Source organism: Penaeus japonicus, unplaced genomic scaffold (genome assembly GCF_977035675.1).
Source record: "Penaeus japonicus unplaced genomic scaffold, GWHDUDI00000001_assembly GWHDUDI00000016, whole genome shotgun sequence".
In the NCBI taxonomy this organism is placed as follows: Eukaryota; Metazoa; Arthropoda; class Malacostraca; order Decapoda; family Penaeidae; genus Penaeus; species Penaeus japonicus.
The window spans coordinates 9,454,876-9,474,875 of record NW_028234418.1 but is presented as its reverse complement, the minus strand read 5'-3'; the positions used below and the strand labels follow the sequence as shown (position 1 = coordinate 9,474,875).

At 36.3% G+C, this 20,000-nt stretch overlaps 1 protein-coding gene across 1 annotated transcript in view; it reads left to right on the top strand.

Moving 5' to 3' along the window:
- Positions 1-5,598: 5,598 nt before the first annotated feature.
- The window catches only part of LOC122256027 (uncharacterized), a 21,134-nt gene continuing 6,732 nt past the window's right edge, over positions 5,599-20,000 (top strand). The window contains exons 1-8 of the mRNA XM_086545623.1: positions 5,599-5,891; positions 15,064-15,174; positions 15,389-15,938; positions 17,436-17,570; positions 17,718-17,897; positions 18,049-18,167; positions 19,056-19,210; positions 19,721-19,838. Of these exons, the coding sequence (XP_086401749.1) occupies positions 15,072-15,174; positions 15,389-15,938; positions 17,436-17,570; positions 17,718-17,897; positions 18,049-18,167; positions 19,056-19,210; positions 19,721-19,838 (1,360 nt within the window). The 5' untranslated portion in view covers positions 5,599-5,891; positions 15,064-15,071. The remainder of the gene's footprint in view (positions 5,892-15,063; positions 15,175-15,388; positions 15,939-17,435; positions 17,571-17,717; positions 17,898-18,048; positions 18,168-19,055; positions 19,211-19,720; positions 19,839-20,000) is intronic.

Sequence of the window (20,000 nt, the reverse complement as noted above, 5' to 3'; positions counted from 1 at the left end):
ATATGTATATATATATATATATATATGTATATATATATATAAAATACACATCAAGCAAATGAATAAAAACCAGCGTGCACAGAAGGTAACTCATGCTCTAAATAAAGGCGACAACCGTAATCTAATTTGACCTTCAGATCGCAAACGCCGAAATTAAAGGAACAACCTCGAGTTTCTCTTTAATTAAATACTCACATCCGCAAAACGACTGCAATGCTCATACTCTCGACCACCCCTCAAAACATGTGCCCAGAACTACCTATACACAATCACTGCCCCATAATTCTTCCCAAAAAAAGACTCATCGAAAATATAACTCTACTCAGCCATTTCCTTACGAAAATCCGCATCTACATCTCCAAATATCTACTACCCCCAAAATCACCCACACATTAACTTCAAAACTACTATAAACCATATCCAATACAATAAATACTAACAAATCAAACCAACATACAAATAAAATATTTTATATCTATTCCATCAAAAATATTCTAAAAACAAAACCAACAAAACAAAAAAAAACTCTATCTAAACACAAACAAAAACACTTAAAAAAAACTGTAATACATACAAAACCAAAAAAAGAACTCAATCCCTCCATCCACCCTTCCTCCCCCCAACACCTCCCCCACCCAACACATCCCAAACAACCCCCACACAACCCCATCCATAAAAAAACTTCAAAAACACCCATAACAACAACAAACCACCACATACAATCACCACCCCCCACACATAATCATCAAACCATCACATCCCTACAATATACATATATACTATATATATATATATATATATATATATAATATATATATATATATACCATATATATATATCATATATATATATACATATATTAAACATATTTAAAATATATATATATATATATAGATATATATATATATATATATATAATATATATATATATCTATCCTATCTATCTATCTATCTTAATATATCTACCATCTATCTATATATATACCCCTCCCCACCCCCCCTAACCCCCCCTCCCCCCCCCACAACCCCCCCCCACCCCCAATCCACTCCCAACCACCTCCCCCCCCCTCCACAAAAACCCCCATCTCACTCACCCCCCAACCCCCCACCCCACCCTCCACAACCCCCCCACCCATTCTTCCCATTCCCACCCAATCCAAACCTCCTCCCCCCTAACCCCTCAACCATCCAATCTAACTCTAATCATATTCTCTCCCTTCCCCCCCCTCCTACCCCCTCCCACCCAACACAATTCCCTTCACTTCACTTTCTCATTATCCACCCCATCACACCCCCACCCACCCCATCCCCCAACCAACCACCCCCCCATCCATCATCCCCCACACTTCCTTCTCAACCCTTTTCCACCCCTAACAAGTCATAATACCTCATACTCATTGCCCATTGTGTTCCTATAATCTGTGCTTCGCCTTCTTCATGCAGTTCTTGCCCGTTATCCCCAACCCCCATAAAATACAATAAATATATCTCATCCATTCCCATCATAAATAACAATAAAACCAAATAATCACACCCTATACACACACCAACATCCTAACAATAACAACAAACTAACCCAAACTAACAACCATAACCACTAACCAACCCAAACATAAAAACCACCTAATACACAAACTACCACTAACATCCTACTTCATAATTACCCCTTTCCCACCCCCCACCCCCCCCCCATAACATCCCCCCCCCTCCCCCCTACCCCCCACCCAATTCCAAACCTCTATTCAAAAACACTCAAAATCACTAACTCCAAACCATCAAACCACCACCAACTCCTCTCCCAATCAACCCCCTTTACCATCCTTACCTCAATCCATAACACCCTACAACCCCTCACACTAAAATCCAACCTCCATTCCAATCCTCCCTAACCACCGTGTCGTTGTCACCGACTATAGCTCATTTCTCGTGTAACCGTCACACACTACGTCCCAGCGTCACTCGTAAGACCATCTCACCACCATCACCATCAAACATCGCCACTTCACTATCTGAATGTTGCCCCTGATCAGTGTGCATATCCTGTGCTCTCACATCTCTACTAGCCCTCTATCCAATACTAACTGTGACACTACACTACAAGAATGCCCTCGACGCAACAAATCCCACTCTCACTACGAGATGTCGACTCAATAGATGCATATACTACAGTCAGATAGAAACTGTCCGTTGTCTGACTACTGTTCTTTTCTCAGAGCCTCCCCCCAGAGACAACAGACATCAAAAGACTACCTACTCAATGCACCTCCACTAACAAATAAACTCCTAACATCAGCAACACGACACAGCATTCAAACACTAACTCATTCGCATTAGACACGAGATACCTCCCCTCCCCCCATCACCATAAGTACTGTTCATAAAAATGTATACGCAGTCACATACAGACATAAGACACGAACACACTCCGAAACACTAGAAATACGAATAACCCCAGACAATTAAGACATCACGACTCAAAGAGTCGAAACACTCCCCATGTAAGTAGTCTAGATGTAAGTACAGCACTGAAATAGAAAACAATAAAGATATAAATAAGAAGACAATTCATCCACCCGACCCCAAACGTATACCATCACAACAAGTAGGCTAATATCTCAAGATAAATCGCCATCACCAAGCCATGAGCCTGTATAACAGCTCAATGCTAGGTTGCGAACTGTACAACACAATTAATAAGTTAAAAATGACCAATAATATCAATGACTTAATGTTAAAATAAATAAGATCGATAAAAGCGCAATAATCTAAAATGTACACAAAGAGTAAGTATACTGTTACATAACAGAAATAAGATCAGAAAAAATGAAGACAGATTCTCTAACTAAACGATCGATGAGTACACAACAAACAATGATGTGAAGAAGAGTATAGCAACCAGCGACCCTAGTATCACGATACCTGCAGCCTTTTTATAGAAGAAAAGAAAGCATATAAAGTAAACAGCAATTATACAAGTACAAGTAAAGCTAAGTCAAACAATCTAAAAAGCCAACCTACCTAAAGCCGCATCAAAAGGTCAAACTTATATATCTAATTAGACAATTCATCACTAACCAAGCTGACACCTAAAAGTTATTATATGAGTTACTAAGTGAAACTAATTTGCGTCAAAGACAAACTCAAGAAGTTCCACGATCAAAGTGCACTACACAGGAATATATGCGTTACCAGCAATTAAAAAATATTAAAAGTAAATCTCAGTAAATCGAAGAAATGTACTCAAGCTAAACCTGTGTTAAACGACTATTTTAAAACTTCATCTTAAAAAAAGAAAGATATCCTCAACTATAATGAGAATTAAAACCTAAGAGAGACATTAAGATATGAAGTAATAATGCTCATCTCAAGATGAAGATGGGTTTATCAAATAAAAGTCATCATCTCAAAGAATGTGACATCTATTGAACTGTTAAGTAAACGTATAAAATAACATAAGTCTGAGAAATAGTGAGTGTTAAATAGATGTAAATATATGACATGATTCAGAAACAAAATACAGTGAAATCTATGAGAGAATAATGATTAGATAATTGAGGTATAATGAATAACTGTGTATGTAAAGAGAAAATTACAGTTAAAGATGTTATGAGTTAAGTAAATAAGTTAGTAGAGTGCTTAGATAAGAAGAATCAATGTAGAGATGAACCATGTAGGTTAGTAATAGAGTTGTAAATTATAGAGTACCAATTAATAATGGACTAATACTGCAGATAGTAAACGTCTTCTAAAGTTCCATGAGATAAAGTAATGAGTGTATAAGTAAGACAGATAATTAAATATAATTGGTGTAAGATATTAAATGTGAATAGAATGTATAGTACAGAAATGTACGTTAGAAAAAACTCAACTGTCAGAGTAAATAATAGATATGTGCTAAAGTAAAAAAGAAGAGAGAGAAACTAAAAAAAAAGTATAATAATAGTATAGCAGACGAAATAATAGATAAAGATAATGAGAGAAGAGAGCTGTAGACAGTCCAATGTAGCAAATTTTCTCACGGACCCGAAGGGAGCTCCACTCAAGTACACCGTATCTGTTTAAAAATTGACCTAAAAGAGTTGTAGTAGTGCGTGCAAGTTAATCTATAGATGCATAAATTTGAGAGTTATTTAGACATTATATTTTGAGATTTCTGTAATGTTGAATATAAAGTTAAGCGTAACTGAAATAATATTGGAAAGTGGAAAATGTAGACACTTATGAGATCAGTATCTGGCTAGGTGTGTGTTGTCGTTATATATAATATATACTAGTGCTATAAGTAATGTAATGACTATATAGAATATCTCAGCTAGATATGGGATACGCAGATAGGAGAACTCGTTCTCTGAGCTCTGTATGTGTCTATATGCTAGTTGTGGATAGTTGAGCCTCAGATAGTACACATAGTTAATGTGTTGATTATATTAGTAAATATGAGATAGTTGAACATGTATGAATATATAAGTTGTACCAGTTATGTTGACAGCAAGTAGTGTATGTGGTGGAGTTATCAGAAATAATCATATAGCTCCGATTGAGGAACTTGATGAGAGATATTAAGAAAAAATTAAAGATTTTCGTTATTTGATCTCTAATTTGCCTTATCTGTCTCTCTCTCTCTCGCTGCCACGCGCACTCTAGTGGCGCAGCCTAAAGCGAGACGCCATTTCGCCTTTAAGGCTTATCAGACTCTTATTCAACTAACTGGGAAGTTAAAAGGATAAGAATAAATATGGAAATTCTTCCGTCGTTCGTCCATTTCTTTCTCTGCATCTTTTCTTCTTTCATTCATTTCTTTCTTACACCTCTATCTTCCCCAAATATTTATGTAATTCATTTGTAATAAGTTAAACAGTGAAAATAGATTTGTTTGATATTTATTATTCTCTCTAATTTTTCTCTTATATTTTTTTTCTTTTTTTTCTCTCTCTCTCTTCCTCTCGCCGTGTATCCCTCCGCCCTAATATCGAACCTGCCCCACCATAGACACTAATTGCGACTGTTGGAAACGGAATCTACTGTAACTGCGATAAATCTACATTTCAACTATAGATTCAATCATGGATATGGGTGGAAGTTGATAAATTCTTCTTCAAAATATTTTTAAAAAATGAACTACTTTCAAGCGCGGACTCTATTTCCTCTCAACACCCCTGGGATAAATGAATAGACGCTTGAATCGACTCGACCCAACGAGCACAGGAGAACAAAAGCGCATCAATGTTTGTTTCGTAGTGGGCCTGACGCCGTTTTGAATTTGCAAAGTCGATCGCCTATACGAGCGAAATGGCATCCGAACCGTAGTTGAAAATAGGATCAGTTTCCGTATACCCGTGTGTCGGCTTGTTGTGAGTGAATATTATCCTTTTATCCTTCCAACATGAATTTTTTACCCAAATTTGACGACATATTCTAAGACCATGGATTATAGTGATTCCTCAAAGCACCAAAGAAGTTCGGAAGGTAAGTCACGGCTCCCGCAAGGACGTAAAATAAGGGAAAATGTCGTTTGTTTACATCGCCGAGCCAGAGAGAGACAGAACCTCAAACGTCAAGGAGGTTCTAAAGGTTCGAATGGCTATATTTCCCCCCTTTTCCCCTCATATATCTCGTGTTCGTTCGTAGTGCTCGATTAGTACGAGAATTCGGGCGTGTTCCCTAACGCCGAGAAGGTGAGGGCGAGGACTTTACGAGTGAGAGAAGGAGAAAAGTGGATACGCTGAACGTGGAAATGTGTATCGGGTTGAGTTTTCGGGGTAAAAAGACTTTTACTATTATAATTACTGGGAAATCGTGAGATTTAACTGTTGGAATTATCGAAATATGGTGATGTGTGAAAGAAAATTTTTAGTGTTTCGTTTTGTGGTGAGATTTCAACTTATCTGTAGGTAAGAAGAGCGCCGCCCTGCTATTACTATTATATATATTTTTTATATTTCCATTTTTACTCTATTATCATTATCACATCTGTGTTCATGTTTTCCTCATAGGAAAACATGAACACAGTTTCTGTTAGTTTCTGTTACTAACTTGTAGATGTTCCACCTGACTGTATTTGCTAACAGACTCTGGAAACACATTTGGAAAAAACTGAGCTGATTTTATTTTTTGTTATAACAAGTTTATGACAGTTTTTAGTAACAGTATCCCTAAAGTCATAACTATTAAATATATTTACATTGGCTGGGTTCTCTCCAGATCTATCTTAAACTTGTGATCTCAGATGGTAGGCCTACAATCCCTAGTAGTAGAACAGTGTTAAATGGTTGCCACAGCCTTCACAATTAGCCCTTCGCCAAAGACCATCAAGCTCTGACGTGTGTGTTCTGGCGTGATAGAATTTGATTTTGTTTTCAAATTTATGATAAATTGCCAGCGAGATCTACAAGCTTTATTTTTGTCAGAATTACATGCAGAAGTTTGTTGGCCCATGCTGGAGTGCCATCAGGGTCAGAGGCCCAAGTGTTTAGTTTTGTTGTAAATGTGTGTGTGCCTTGTAAATATTTACTATAATGACCTAGAGCAGAAAAATTCTGAAAATAGAAATGTATCATATAAGGAAAGTTCTATGTGAAATATCTCTAAAATAAGAAATACAAAAAAAGTGCAGGAGCTGACTTAACCACCTGTGCCAAGGATGTGAATTCCACTGTATTACATGAACATTGAAAGTTACTGAGCATGTTAAAACTGACAAACTACCAATTGAATATATTCTCCACCAGGTGTTTGGATGTGCCTAAGGGTCTTTTTTTTCTATCTAAATATTTATCAAAATATTAGGTGCTTTTAAAGAAAATCTCAAAGCTTCATTAAACAACGTATAGGTGATAGTGTATGTACAAAATACTTACCTTTAATTATTTCTGAAAATTACATTCATTTATCTTTAAAGGCATGAATAGGTGATGGTAATGTCTCATACAATCCTTACAGTTTCAAAGAAATTTGTTTTAGTTTCCCCATAATAATAAATTTTCCTACACAATGTTCAAGGCTTTGAGTCAAGAGATAATTTTGGAAACATTTAAAGATAGGAAGGTAGATATGTGTGGTAATGTAATCAATATATTACCTGTTTTCTTATTGGCATTCTAATTATGCGCTTGCCTAACCTTTATGTAGGTGGTTATTGCTGGAGGCTTCAGCTAGACTCAACATGTGGTCATGAAGTACAATCACATACCTTCTTTATAAACCAAGATTACAACTGCCTTTCTGGTGTTAAAAATGAATGGAAATGATCTTGTGTGTATATTTCCTGTGGTATTTAGCATAGATAAGTTGTTAGACCTATAATTCCTTGTGTACAAGATAGTTATAGTTTTTAGTTGTTCTGATACCAATGTGTTTATCTGTTTGTATTTTACTTAGGAATCAGTTTTTCTGGTACTGCTGGTACTTTTGTAGGGCTTGGATCATAAAGGAAAATAGAAATTGGGTGAAATAAGACAGAAGGGCTACAGAAAGGCTATGGAAATTCAGGAACACACCAAAAAAGAAACCAGAAACTCCTAGATAAAAGTGATTGGCTCATCTTGTATGTAAAGAATTTATAAGCCTAGTAGATTTCTTCACGGATATTAGATCATCCGGCAAATAGACAGGAAGCATCCTAGTAGTGGATATGGAAAGGTAGATTTGGGAACTAGCTTATGGTCTATCATGAATGTTTTGCTTTGCTGATGTAAATTATTTTGGCCATCTTGTTGCATAAAAATCTAGTTTTCATTTTTTCCTTTGTGGCTATCCGTTAGTAGAATCCACAGCAAGCAGTAGAGATTTATGGCAATAGTAGGTTTATTTGTTATCATATCAGTAATATATATAGCATGGTCCCTTAGGATCCAGTTGTGGATTACGTTATTGGTTTTATGCATGTACTAGCAATTATAAACTTCATTTTGGATTCAACAGCTATTAGAGGATCAAGATTATTGCAAGTGGGAAGTATTGATAATATGTAGGATTTGTTTTTGAGAGTAGACCATTTCTGAATTATATATAAATACTAAAATACTTTGGAGTCTGATGGATGTTTAATTCGTTCATCATTGTTTGGTATTTGAAAACACACATATATAACTGAAAGGATGAGAAATATGTGTGTTTGTACATGTATGTTTATCAGCCCCATACTTGGTTCCCTTTCTTGCTTTTTTTTTGTGTATTTTGTTGAATATGATTGGCATTTTGCCTAATATTGCTGTTTTTTTGTACACTGTTTTTAAAGGAAGGCAATAGTAGAAAGATAAAGGAGAACAAAAAAATCTAAAGGCTAGTTAAACCATCATTCCATACAAGCTTGCCTTTGTTTTAAGTTTGGGATCATTGTTACTGTCTTATTAGAGTCTTTCTGAGTTTTCCAAACCAATATTTCACAATAACCGTAGTATGTCTTTACTAGTGAAATCATGGGTAAGGAAGAGAGAGAGAGAGAGAGAGAGAGAGAGAGAGAGAGAGAGAGAGAGAGAGAGAGAGAGAGAGAGAGAGAGAGAGAGAGAGAGAGAGAGAGAGAGAGAGAGAGAGAGAGAGAGAGAGAGAGAGAGGTGCTTTAGGAAGTCAGCCCACTGTAGCCAGTCCAGCTTAGAAAGTTGTGTCAGTTGTATGAAAACATGTATTGGAAGTAGTGATTTGAAATTTCCAGCTAGCCATTAATGGTTCAGTAACAGTATTAGATAAAATCAATAGGAATTATCCCTTAACTCATTAATGGCAGTTGACAAGTTAACATGTCAAGTGGTGGCAGCATCAGGTGATGGGGATGAGATATTTCATTGTGGCTATCCTCCTAGCCGACGTGCCGGATGATCGGGTGCATAGCGTTTGGCTGCGGCCAGTGTGGGTAAAAATCCTGTGGTGTTAGGCTTGCGAGTTTGAAATATCCTACCGTTTTGACCAGTTGGAGCCAAAACAGCCTAATTGTTAATGGGTTAACTCCCAAAGGATGTCGTGTGAACAAATATGTATATGTTTATTCATGTGTGTGTGTGAGCTTATGTGTGCCATAGTACTTGATAAGACATTGGTAACTTGTACCAATATTTAACACAGCCAGAAAATGACTGTACTGTTTCCCTCATGATGTAGATTTTCATATGTATATTCTGAATATACAACTCTTATTTTGTGTGTGCTTTGAGCTAGAATAGATAGAAGTGACTGTATCAGCTTGTAAAATACCCCCATCCTTTAGGAGTTACAGCATACATTCAGGATTTTGTAGCTCTCTCAGTGTGTGCAAAAATACAGTATTCCTGTAGTGTATATATCATACCATTCCATTTCTTGTTCCCAGTTGCCATTTGTTATATGTGCATCAGTCAGGTAAATCTGACTCAATTAAACCAAGGGAGATGATGAACAAGAGGAAATATATAGATATGACTTCTGTGTGCCATAATATACATCTATTTTGAGATCTGACTGGTTTGTCAGAATAGATTTGAATGTATGTCAAGAAATGTCAGTATTTCTGTTTATAGAACCACTAAAGTAGATCAGAGCATTGCAGTTTCAAATGTGTAGCCTGTTAGTTTTGTGTACAGTTATGTATCCCATATCTAAGTGTCGTAATGAATCTCATTTGATTTTCTATAATAGATATTTCCCTGAAGTATGTTATGGTTCCTGAACTCAGCAAAACCAGTGCTATTTAGTCAAAACTATCCTTTGCGTCTTCATTATATTATGTTTGCGTAATCTAATATTTTATAGAGCATACTGTAGACATTGACTGACACATAACATTATTTTGTTACTCATTTCTATCCAAGCCATTTGGAATATAAATCACACAAGCATGATGGTCCATCAGTTGATAAGATTAAGAGTGTGCTTGTAGTGCCTTGCATTAATATTTATAAATTATTAGATTGCGATACTCAGATTTAATTTTGGCCCTCAGCTTGGCATCTCACTTTTAAGAGGTGATTCTGAAAGTCTTCTAAGGAAAATAAATCTAGCAAACTCAGGGGGAAAAGTGGAATTAAAAGTAAGACTCCTGTCACGTGTATGGTTAGTAGCAATCAATTGTAATTACTGCCAATGTATGCTGAGAATCCCTCCACTTCCACGCTTGATAGCAAATCACTTTAGACACACCACCTGAGAATTTAGTGCCGGACTTAAAATTAAGCTATAGGATTCTCACTGTTGAAATAGATATTTTATGAAAAGTTGACTTCGGCGAGAGTGAATGAGTGTGTGTGTGTGTGTGTGTGTGTGTGTGTGTGTGTGTGTGTGTGTGTGTGTGTGTGTGTGTGTGTGTGTGTGTGTGTGTGTGTGTGTGTGTGTGTGTGTGTGTGTGTGTGTGTGTGTGTGTGTGTGTGTGAGTGTGTGTGTGTGTGTGTGTGTGAGTGTGTGAGTGAGTGAGTGAGTGAGTGAGTGAGTGAGTGAGTGTGTGAGTGTGTGAGTGTGTGAGTGAGTGAGAGTGAGAGTGAGAGTGAGAGTGAGAGTGAGAGTGAGAGTGAGAGTGAGAGTGAGAGTGAGAGTGAGAGTGAGTGCATGAGACAGTGAGAGTGAGTTAAAAAAGAACATCTGTACACTACAAAATTGGAAAAAAAAATTAAGAGCTTGCAAGTATTTCAATGCCAACATTTAGTATTAGTGTATCTGTAGTTCCTCAAGAAATACTGTTTTTTTTTTTTTCTCTCTCTTATTCAAAAAAGGTCTTATCATGACAATCAGATTCTATGTTATATCATGATACAATGTTTTTAATTCTAATACTATAATAAATATTGATATTATTATAAATAGTATCATAATTTTTGTTATCACTAATATAATAATTATTATTATTATTTTTTTTTTTATTAGTTATTTTTTTATTGTTATTATTGTTGTTGTTATTATTAATGTTATTTTCATCCTTATATTATTATTATTGTTATTATTCTCATTATTGAAATTATTATTATCAATATCACTCACTATCACTATTACAGTAATTACTATTATTATTATTGTTATTGTTATTATTGTTGATTACAATGATGGAGTAATACAGGTCGCTGAGACACTGAGACTCGTCTTGACCCTGGTTACTTTTTTTAATCATACTTGGGTGACTGGCTTTGCAAAGGGAATATTAAAGATAGGCATAATCTCATAAATGATAAATTGCAACATGGCCACAACATTGAATAAGCAATAAACTGTGACTTATCAAGTCGTCGTAAACTCCCAGTGGGATGGTTTTGATGTGTGATAAGGAGGTTGGTCAGACTTGAAACACATCCGTTTGTTGCACTTTTATTACTCTGGTTGTGTTGCATGTCGTCATTGTCCACGTATTGACTTTATTGGTATGTGTGTTCTAATAGATTTTTAAAAATGCTGTTATCACCAGGAAACAAGAGCGGTCGTTCAAACAGAATGTTCTTATCAGTAAAAATATATTTAGACAGAAGCTGTTGCACCTGTAGAGATATACAGAAGCTGTTGCACCTGTAGGGATATTAACTTGCCCTGTTGCATGGGTCAACAGGGAAACCAGTGAAAGGAAGTAATATAGGTGAAATGAGATCAAAGAAAAATTTACATTATGATGTAACAAAACTTGTCAAAGTTTGAGACAGATGATAATTGGCTTCTTTTGGTTATTAAGATTGAGCAAATTGTAGCTTAGTAGGTACATTAGCCATTCTTATGACGATTGTCAAGTTTAGAAATCTAAAACCATGCGAGTGTTGTGTTGGCTTCATTTGGCATGTTGAAGGAATTTGCTTGAAATTCTTTGTTAGTTTATGGCCATAATTGTATCCATTAGTTTTTCTTCAGTTACTTCTCTTTTAGTTTGACAGTAGTTTGCTTAGTTTCATTTATGGTGTATGACTATAATTGTATTGTTATTAATACCACATTTTAGGATACCCAACTCACTGTGCGTCCCAGGCTATGGCTATGTACGTGATACTTCCTGAATTAAGCTTCTGCTTTGAGCTATTCAATGCATATTGCTTGTGCTTATTACTGTCTTTATTATTATAAATGTTATTGTTATTATCATCATCTCATCATCATCATCATCATTGTTGTTATTATTGTCATCATTGTTTTTTGTTATTATTATTAATGTTATTATTATGGTCATTATCAATGTTATTATTATTTATTATTTTTGGTTATTGTTATTTTTGTTATCAATATTATTATTATTGATATTTTTATAGTGAATGCTATTTCTCATTATTATTGTTATTTCTATTTTTATTATGATTTTTATCATCATTATTATCATTATTATTTCTGTTATTATTATTGTTATTATTATAATTGTTATTGTTATTATGACAATAATGATAATGATAAAATAATAATATTATTATTATTATTATTATTATTATTATTATTATTATTATAAAAGCAAAGTATTTTTACCATAGGGCTTTACAGGCACAAAAAAATGATATTTCAGATATCTGCTTCAGAATCAACTAAGTTATACCATGATTGGACATCCACCTGAAAGAGAGAAAGAGAGAGATAATGTAAGGGATGATAATGATAATGATGATAACGATGATAGTGTTAGTAATGATGATAACAGAAATAATAACAATAATGATGATGATGATAACATAGAGTAATATTAATACTGACAAAGATTTTGATGATAATTGATGATGGTGATAACTAGAAGTATTATTTTATGTGAGCTTCATTCTCTCTTTTTTAATTTACTGTTTTTTTTTTTTCGTGATTTGAACATGATTTTGGGTTTGGATAATTTTGAATGTTATAGAAAATAAGGATCGTGGTAGTTGATGGTGGTTATGCTTTTAGATTGATTATTGCTATTATTATTTTGAGTGTTATTATTCAAGAGATGCATATGATATCCTGCCTTGTTGTTAAGGCATTGCTTTTAGGAATATAGGCAGTTAGACCAAAGTCCCCAACATAATGCAATATATGACGGAGACTTACTACACGAGTATAAGCAAATAATTACAGGGATTTGCGGTTGCCAGCTTGGGGTATGCATCAGTTCTCAAAACTACAGCAATGAGGTTTTGAGAGAGTGTTGGCTAGTTATTTCAGATGAAGATCGAGTCCAGCAAAATGAGCAATGCCCAATTTTCGTATTTCTTATTTTTTATTTAATGGCATAGTCACCACTGGCCAGAATATTGAAAAAAGGTGTGTTTAAAGGCATGGGAAGAAAACTCATATGGTTGATTATACTTATTTGTAAACATATAAGAGTATATGCTAATGCATGTACAAATTATAAAAGACATTAACATGTTATTTAAAGTTATTTCACTCATGGTACAGCACAGCTTCTTATAGGGATGATTAAATACAGTTGCAGATAAGTGTTTGCAGTAAATGCAAATACAAATCAAATATTGGAATAACTAAATATTAACTCATTTAAGATATAAGTTACTGGCAGACCCCACAGAAGATATTATTGTAATTGTATTTTCTACTGAATATTCAGGCTCAGAGCAATGAGGTGCTTATGTGATATTTCTGTACCTGCAGATATCTGCTTGAGGTAAATAATTAGCCTCTGGTGTTGGCATGGCATCAGCAGACAGAGGGAGAGGAAGAAGGTGAGAGAGGGGAGAAGGGTGGGGGGGGAGGGGAGGGGAGAGGGGAGAGGGAAGAAAAAGAATGAGTGACTGACTGACTGACTTTGAAAAAGTGAGTGAGTTTGCATGTTATTTAGATTGAAACTTTTCAGTTAGGACTACTTCAAAAGTTTGAGTAGTTTTGTAGTATTTATGGCCATTTTATAATCTTATTTTATAATTTATTTGTAACTTATACAACTAATACTTTATATATAATCATCTTCATTGTTACTTTATAACTTTAATGCCATTACCAAATGAAAGCAATGACTCATGAACAGGCATCACACATACTGTTCCAAATGCAGATAATTCATGCAGGTATTTTAGTAGATTGTTATGTAAAAGGATGGATCAGATTGTGAATGTGCCATTGGTCTCAGAGAATCTCACTGGTTTACTATATTGGAGAGTGGATGTTGAGGCTTCTGGATCTTAAACATTTCATTAGTAGATTTTAGATTTAACTCTTAAGATTTTCATGAAGTGTTAGCTTTGATATACATTGAGATACTATAGGGTATCTAGCTCTCAATCATTGTTTTTAGTTTTGGCCTCTGGCCTCAATCTCCAGGCATTACCTCAATTTACATGATTTATCTACTGGAGTCATCTGTAAACAAAACAAAGGGAAAAATAGGGAGGTATATTTTGTGTTTCTCTACTTTTTTGCTCAGTTATTTTATCTACAATTTGGTCAGCTGACTAAGATCTGGTTTTAGATGTATGTTTGTTGAATACAAACAAGGATTTCATTTTTCATTTTTTATTTATTTATTTTTTTTTTTTTTTTTTATATACATAAAGACCCAGAGAATAACCCTAAGGGCATGTGTGTGGTTATATTTAGATATACTCAGGTGAGGGCACAGAGCAAAGTGTACCTATTCCCCTCTGTGTGCCAGAAAATTATTTTCATGTTTTCAAGTCTCATAAGGTTGATCTTCAGATTCCTTAAAATATATATATATATATATATTTATTTATTTATTTATTTATTTATTTGGATGAACTGCATTAAAGTAGATAAGTCATTGTTTGGTGGGGTAGGTGTGTCAGGCCATAAGAAAGCAAGTCCTATAAGAGTTTGTTATGCTTTCTTTAGTAGTATGACATGTCACTAACTCCCTTACTCTCTCTCTCTCTCTCTCTCTCTCTCTCTCTCTCTCTCTCTCTCTCTCTCTCTCTCTCTCTCTCTCTCTCTCTCTCTCTCTCTCTCACCTCTCTCTCCCTCCCTCCCTTCCTCCCTCCCTCCCTCCCTCCCTTCCTCCCTCTCTCCCTCCCTCCCTCCCTCCCTCCCTCCCTCCCTCCCTCCCTCTCTCCTTCCCTCCTTCTCTCTCCCCCTCCCCACCTTCCCTCCCTCCCTCCATCTCTCATCATTCTTTCTTCATGTTGCTTCCTTAAAGATAGTCATTCCAATAAAGAGATATTCAATGAAAGTATTCTAAAGCTACCCTTCTCTCCCCTGCAGATTAAAGTATGGAGAGACCACATGGGGGCAGTAGTAAAGATGACACCTTGGACGTCAAGCAAGAGAAAGGGACCAGTGGAGGAGCGGTGCCCTCATGTGGCTCTTCCTCAGGTGATGTTTCGTGTGGACCAACTGGGGCTTGGCATTATTTTATTTCTTTTGTTTGTTTTTTATTATTGTTATTGTTAGATTTTTTATGTTTTAAGATATTTTTGTTTGTCTTTATTATTGATAGTGGTATATTATTTTGTTCTAAGATTTTAAAATTATTTCTGTGTAATACTAATTTTTTTTTCTCTCCCCCCCTCTCTATAACCTTCTGCAGGTCCCACATCCATAGCATCGACAAACCCGGGTGGTGAAGCCGAGGAAAAGATGGAGGTGGACAAGCCTCTCCTCCTGCCTTCCTTGCCCTCCTTGCCTTCCACCTCCTCGGTCACCATCACAAAAGCCTCCGCCACAGCTCTGCAGAAGTCATCCTCACAAAACCCTGCGTCGTCATCGTCCTCATCATCATCTTCATCTGTCTCATCGCTGTCTTCGACCTCATCATCGTCTTCATCATCCTCCCTGTCGTTTTCATCGTCGCTCTCATCTGCTGTGTCCACCCTCACCTCCGTAACATTAAGTGCCGTGTCCAGCAGCGCTCCATCTTCCACCCCAACCACAGAAGCTGCATCCACGCTGAGCAGCAGCAAAGTGGGCCCAGATATGATGCCCACCATACCCTTGGTCCCGGTTCAGGTCCCCAATGGGCGGAGCGGCGTGGTCACCATCCCCAAGAACCGGGGCCGCTCTAAGGGCATGCCCCTCTGCCCCTCCCGGAGCGGAGGATTTCAGAACAGGAAAGGGCTCAAGATCAAGCGGCTTGGCATGTATGTTGGGAGCTTTTGCTTTGTATTTTGGTAGAACCGATGGACACAATTGCTCCCCTCTGTCTCCTCTCCCTCCTCTCCTCTCCTCTGTCTCCATTCCTTCCTCTCTGTCTCCTCTCCCTCCTCTCCTCTTCTCTGTCTCCATTCCCTCCTCCTCTGTCTCCTCTCCCTCCTCTCCTCTCCTCTCCTCTGTCTCCTCTCCCTCCTCTCCTCTCCTCTCCTCTGTCTCCTCTCCCTCCTCTCCTCTCCTCTGTCTCCATTCCTTCCTCTCTGTCTCCTCTCCCTCCTCTCCTCTCCTCTCCTCTGTCTCCATTCCCCCCTCCTCTGTCTCCATTCCCCCCTCCTCTCCTCCCCCTCTCCTCTCCTCTCCTCTCCTCTGTCTCCATTCCCCCCTCCTCTGTCTCCATTCCCCCCTCCTCTCCTCTCCTCTCCTCTGTCTCCATTCCCCCCTCCTCTCCTCTCCTCTCCTCTGTCTCCATTCCCCACTCCTCTGTCTCCATTCCCTCCTCCTCTGTCTCCTCTCCCTCCTCTCCTCTGTCTCCTCTCCCTCCTCTCCTTTCCTCTGTCTTCATTCCCCCCTCCTCTGTCTCTTCTCTCTCCTCTGTCTCCATTCCCTTCCCTCTGTCCTCTCTAACTTTTGTCTCTCTGTCTCTCTCTTCTCCCTGTCTCTTCTCTCTCTCTCTTGTCTTTCTCTCACTTTTGCTCTCTCTCTCTCTTGTCTTTCTCTCACTTTTGCTCTCTCTCTCTCTCTCTCTCTCTCTCTCTCTCTCTCTCTCTCTCTCTCTCACTTTTTCTCTCTCTCCCTCTGTCCTCTCTCTCTCTCTATCTCTCTCTCTCTCTCTCACTTTTTCTCTCTCTCCCTCTCTCCTCTCTCTCTCTCACTTTTTCTCTCTCTCCCTCTCTCTCTCTTTCTATCTATCTCTCTCTCTCACTTTTTCTCTCTCTCCCTCTCTCTCTCTCCTCTCTGTCTCTTTTTCTCTTTCTCTCTCTTCTCTCTCCTCTTTCTCCTATCTCTCCTCTTTCTCCTATCTCTCTCTCTCACTTTTTCTCTCTCTCTCTCTCTCACTTTTTCTCTCTCTCTCTCACTTTTTCTCTCTCTCTCTCACTTTTTCTCTCTCTCTCTCTCTCTCTTTTTCTCTCTCTCTCTCTCTTTTTCTCTCTCTCTCTCTCTCTCACTTTCTTTCTCTCTCTCTCTCTCACTTTTTCTCTCTCTCTCTCTCACTTTTTCTCTCTCTCTCTCACTTTCTCTCTCTCTCTCACTTTCTCTCTCTCTCTCTCTCTCTCTCTCTCTCTCTCTCTCTCTCTCTCTCTCTCTCTCTCTCTCTCTCTCTTATTCTTTTTCCCTTTTTCCCTTTTTCCCTTTTTGTCTTTTACACACACACACACACACACACATGTTTTATAGCAATATATTTAATGGTATTTGATAAGTCATTTTCATATAAGATTGTCTTTTTTGCTCCATGTAACTTGAAGCTTCTATCACGGACCCCACAGCAGGGGACGTGGAGGCCGTCGGCTCGTTCACAGTATGTCGCTGGAAGAGAGAGGGGACGACTCTCCCTTGCCGCTGGACGACGAGGCCTATGCTCAAGATGACATGTTCATTGCTCCTTTATATCAAGATAAATGGTATGTCCAGAAGCAGACAGCAACTCCCAAATCTTGTGATACCTTTTTTATAAGGATATGTGCGTTTGTGGAAGGAGTAAAAAAAATAATAGAATTAAAAGTGTTAATCTCTCAAATCATAACCAAATATTTACTCTGCCATTCCAGGCCAGGACGGATGTGTGGCCTGTGTTGCCTAAGTGAACAGAGCCAGCTGGGCCAGGGCGAATTGATCCGCCATGACCCAACTCCGGGATACATCCTGCCCGAGAAGATCCCTTCCCCCATGGAACCTGAGGAGGACTCGCCCCTGTCGAAAAAGTTCAAACCCAACATTTCGTTATTCAAGTGAGTGATAGGCTTAGAGAAGATTAGGGATGGTATACTGGGTTATGGTGTTGTGCTTTGGTTATGTGGTGTTATTTTCAACAAGATAAATTTCAATGGATTTACTCACCCCTTCCCTCTCTCTCTCTCTCTCTCCCTCTTTCTAATACAGAGACAAGGGTAAATCACCAAGAAAGCAAGTCGGGGAGGCGTTACCAGAACCAGTGGACGAGATATCCTTGGTGGGTCACCAGGAACCACCAAGTATATCTATCCTTTTTGAATCTACAGGTCTGTACCTTGAAAGTGGCTCTCATGCAAAAGTTTTATTAGATTATTTTTTGTTTGTTTTGGAAGGCCTTTGGGAGTGTTTAATATGTTTATGTGATGATATTATAAAGAAAAAATGTCTTCTCTTTTATTTATACATATATATATATATATATATATATATATATATATATATATATATATATATATATTTATATATATATATTTATATATATTTATATACATTTATACACACATACATATATACACACATACATATATATACATATACATATACCTATATATACATATACATATATATACATATACATATATATACATATACATATAAATATATATATATATACATATACATATGTATACATATACATACATATAGATATACATACATATATAGATACATATACATATACATACATAACATACACATACACAACACATACACATACACATACACATACATATACATATACATATATAATATATACATATATATATATATATACATATATATATATATATATATAATTATACATATATATATACATATATATATATATATATATATATATATATATATATTTATATATATATAATTTATATATATATATATTATATATATTTATATACATTATATACACATACATATAACATATATATACATATACATATACCTATATATACATACATATATATGCCTATACATGCATACATATATATACATATATATATACATATATATATATTATATATATATATATATATATATATATATTATATATATATATTATATATATATATATATATAATGTATATATATATGTAGATTTTTTTTTTCCATTGAATTTTGGCTATTTTTATTCCAATGATAAATTTATTTCATTCCAGGCCATTGCTATGTTCACTACATGTGTGCACTCTGGTCGTCTGATGTAGAGTTAGCCAGTGATGATACCATCAGCTGCATCGATAGAGCAGTTGTTACAGGAGCCAGCCAAAGATGTGTGCACTGCAAAAAATTTGGTGCAACAATACCTTGCAAGGTATGGATAGCATTTTACATGTTTAGTTTTTTTTTTTTTATGAATATGCATGGAAGTTCAAAGGAATTAAGTTTTCTTTTAAAAGAGATTGTCAATTGTTCCAGTCTCTTTTAATCTGTTAGACTACCTAGCTTTTAATCAGTGAAGTAATAACAGTGGATTAAGAAGATTTGTTTGATTTTTTAAACACAATCTAACTGATGTAGTAGGAATATGATATACTAGGGTGTAAGGCTTATAAGGTATCTAAAATAGGGGTCATCTCTAATTTGTTAGTCATGTATATGTGCTAACATTCCCCCAATTTTTTATTTTGATTTATTTATTTAATGAAGAATTGATTTTGTTATCTTTTTTTTTAAGTTACCCAATATACAACAGTTGATAGAAGGCAGAAATTTATTCTCAAGACCTGTGTTTGTAGAGCTGAGCATTGTAACCTCTCTTGGATTCATTGTTTATTTTCAGATATACATAATAGTACCCTGATGATATTTTGTATTGCCACAGGTACCTGGATGCCCCAGGTTCTACCATTTCCCATGCGCGATGAGTGCCAGTGCACCCATGGACCTCAAGAGTGTTGCAATGGTCTGTACTCTGCATGCGGACAAGAGTAAAGACCTGTGTAAGTGGTTTGAGCAAACTGTGGATGTGCAGTTCTTTGTTGTGAAGTTTGTGCTCAGAATATAATTAGTTCTTATAAGTAGTCTTTTCTTGCTATAATTTAAAGTTTAAACAATCTCTTAATGGAATATTCAAAGGTTAAGTATTTATTTTAGGTCATATA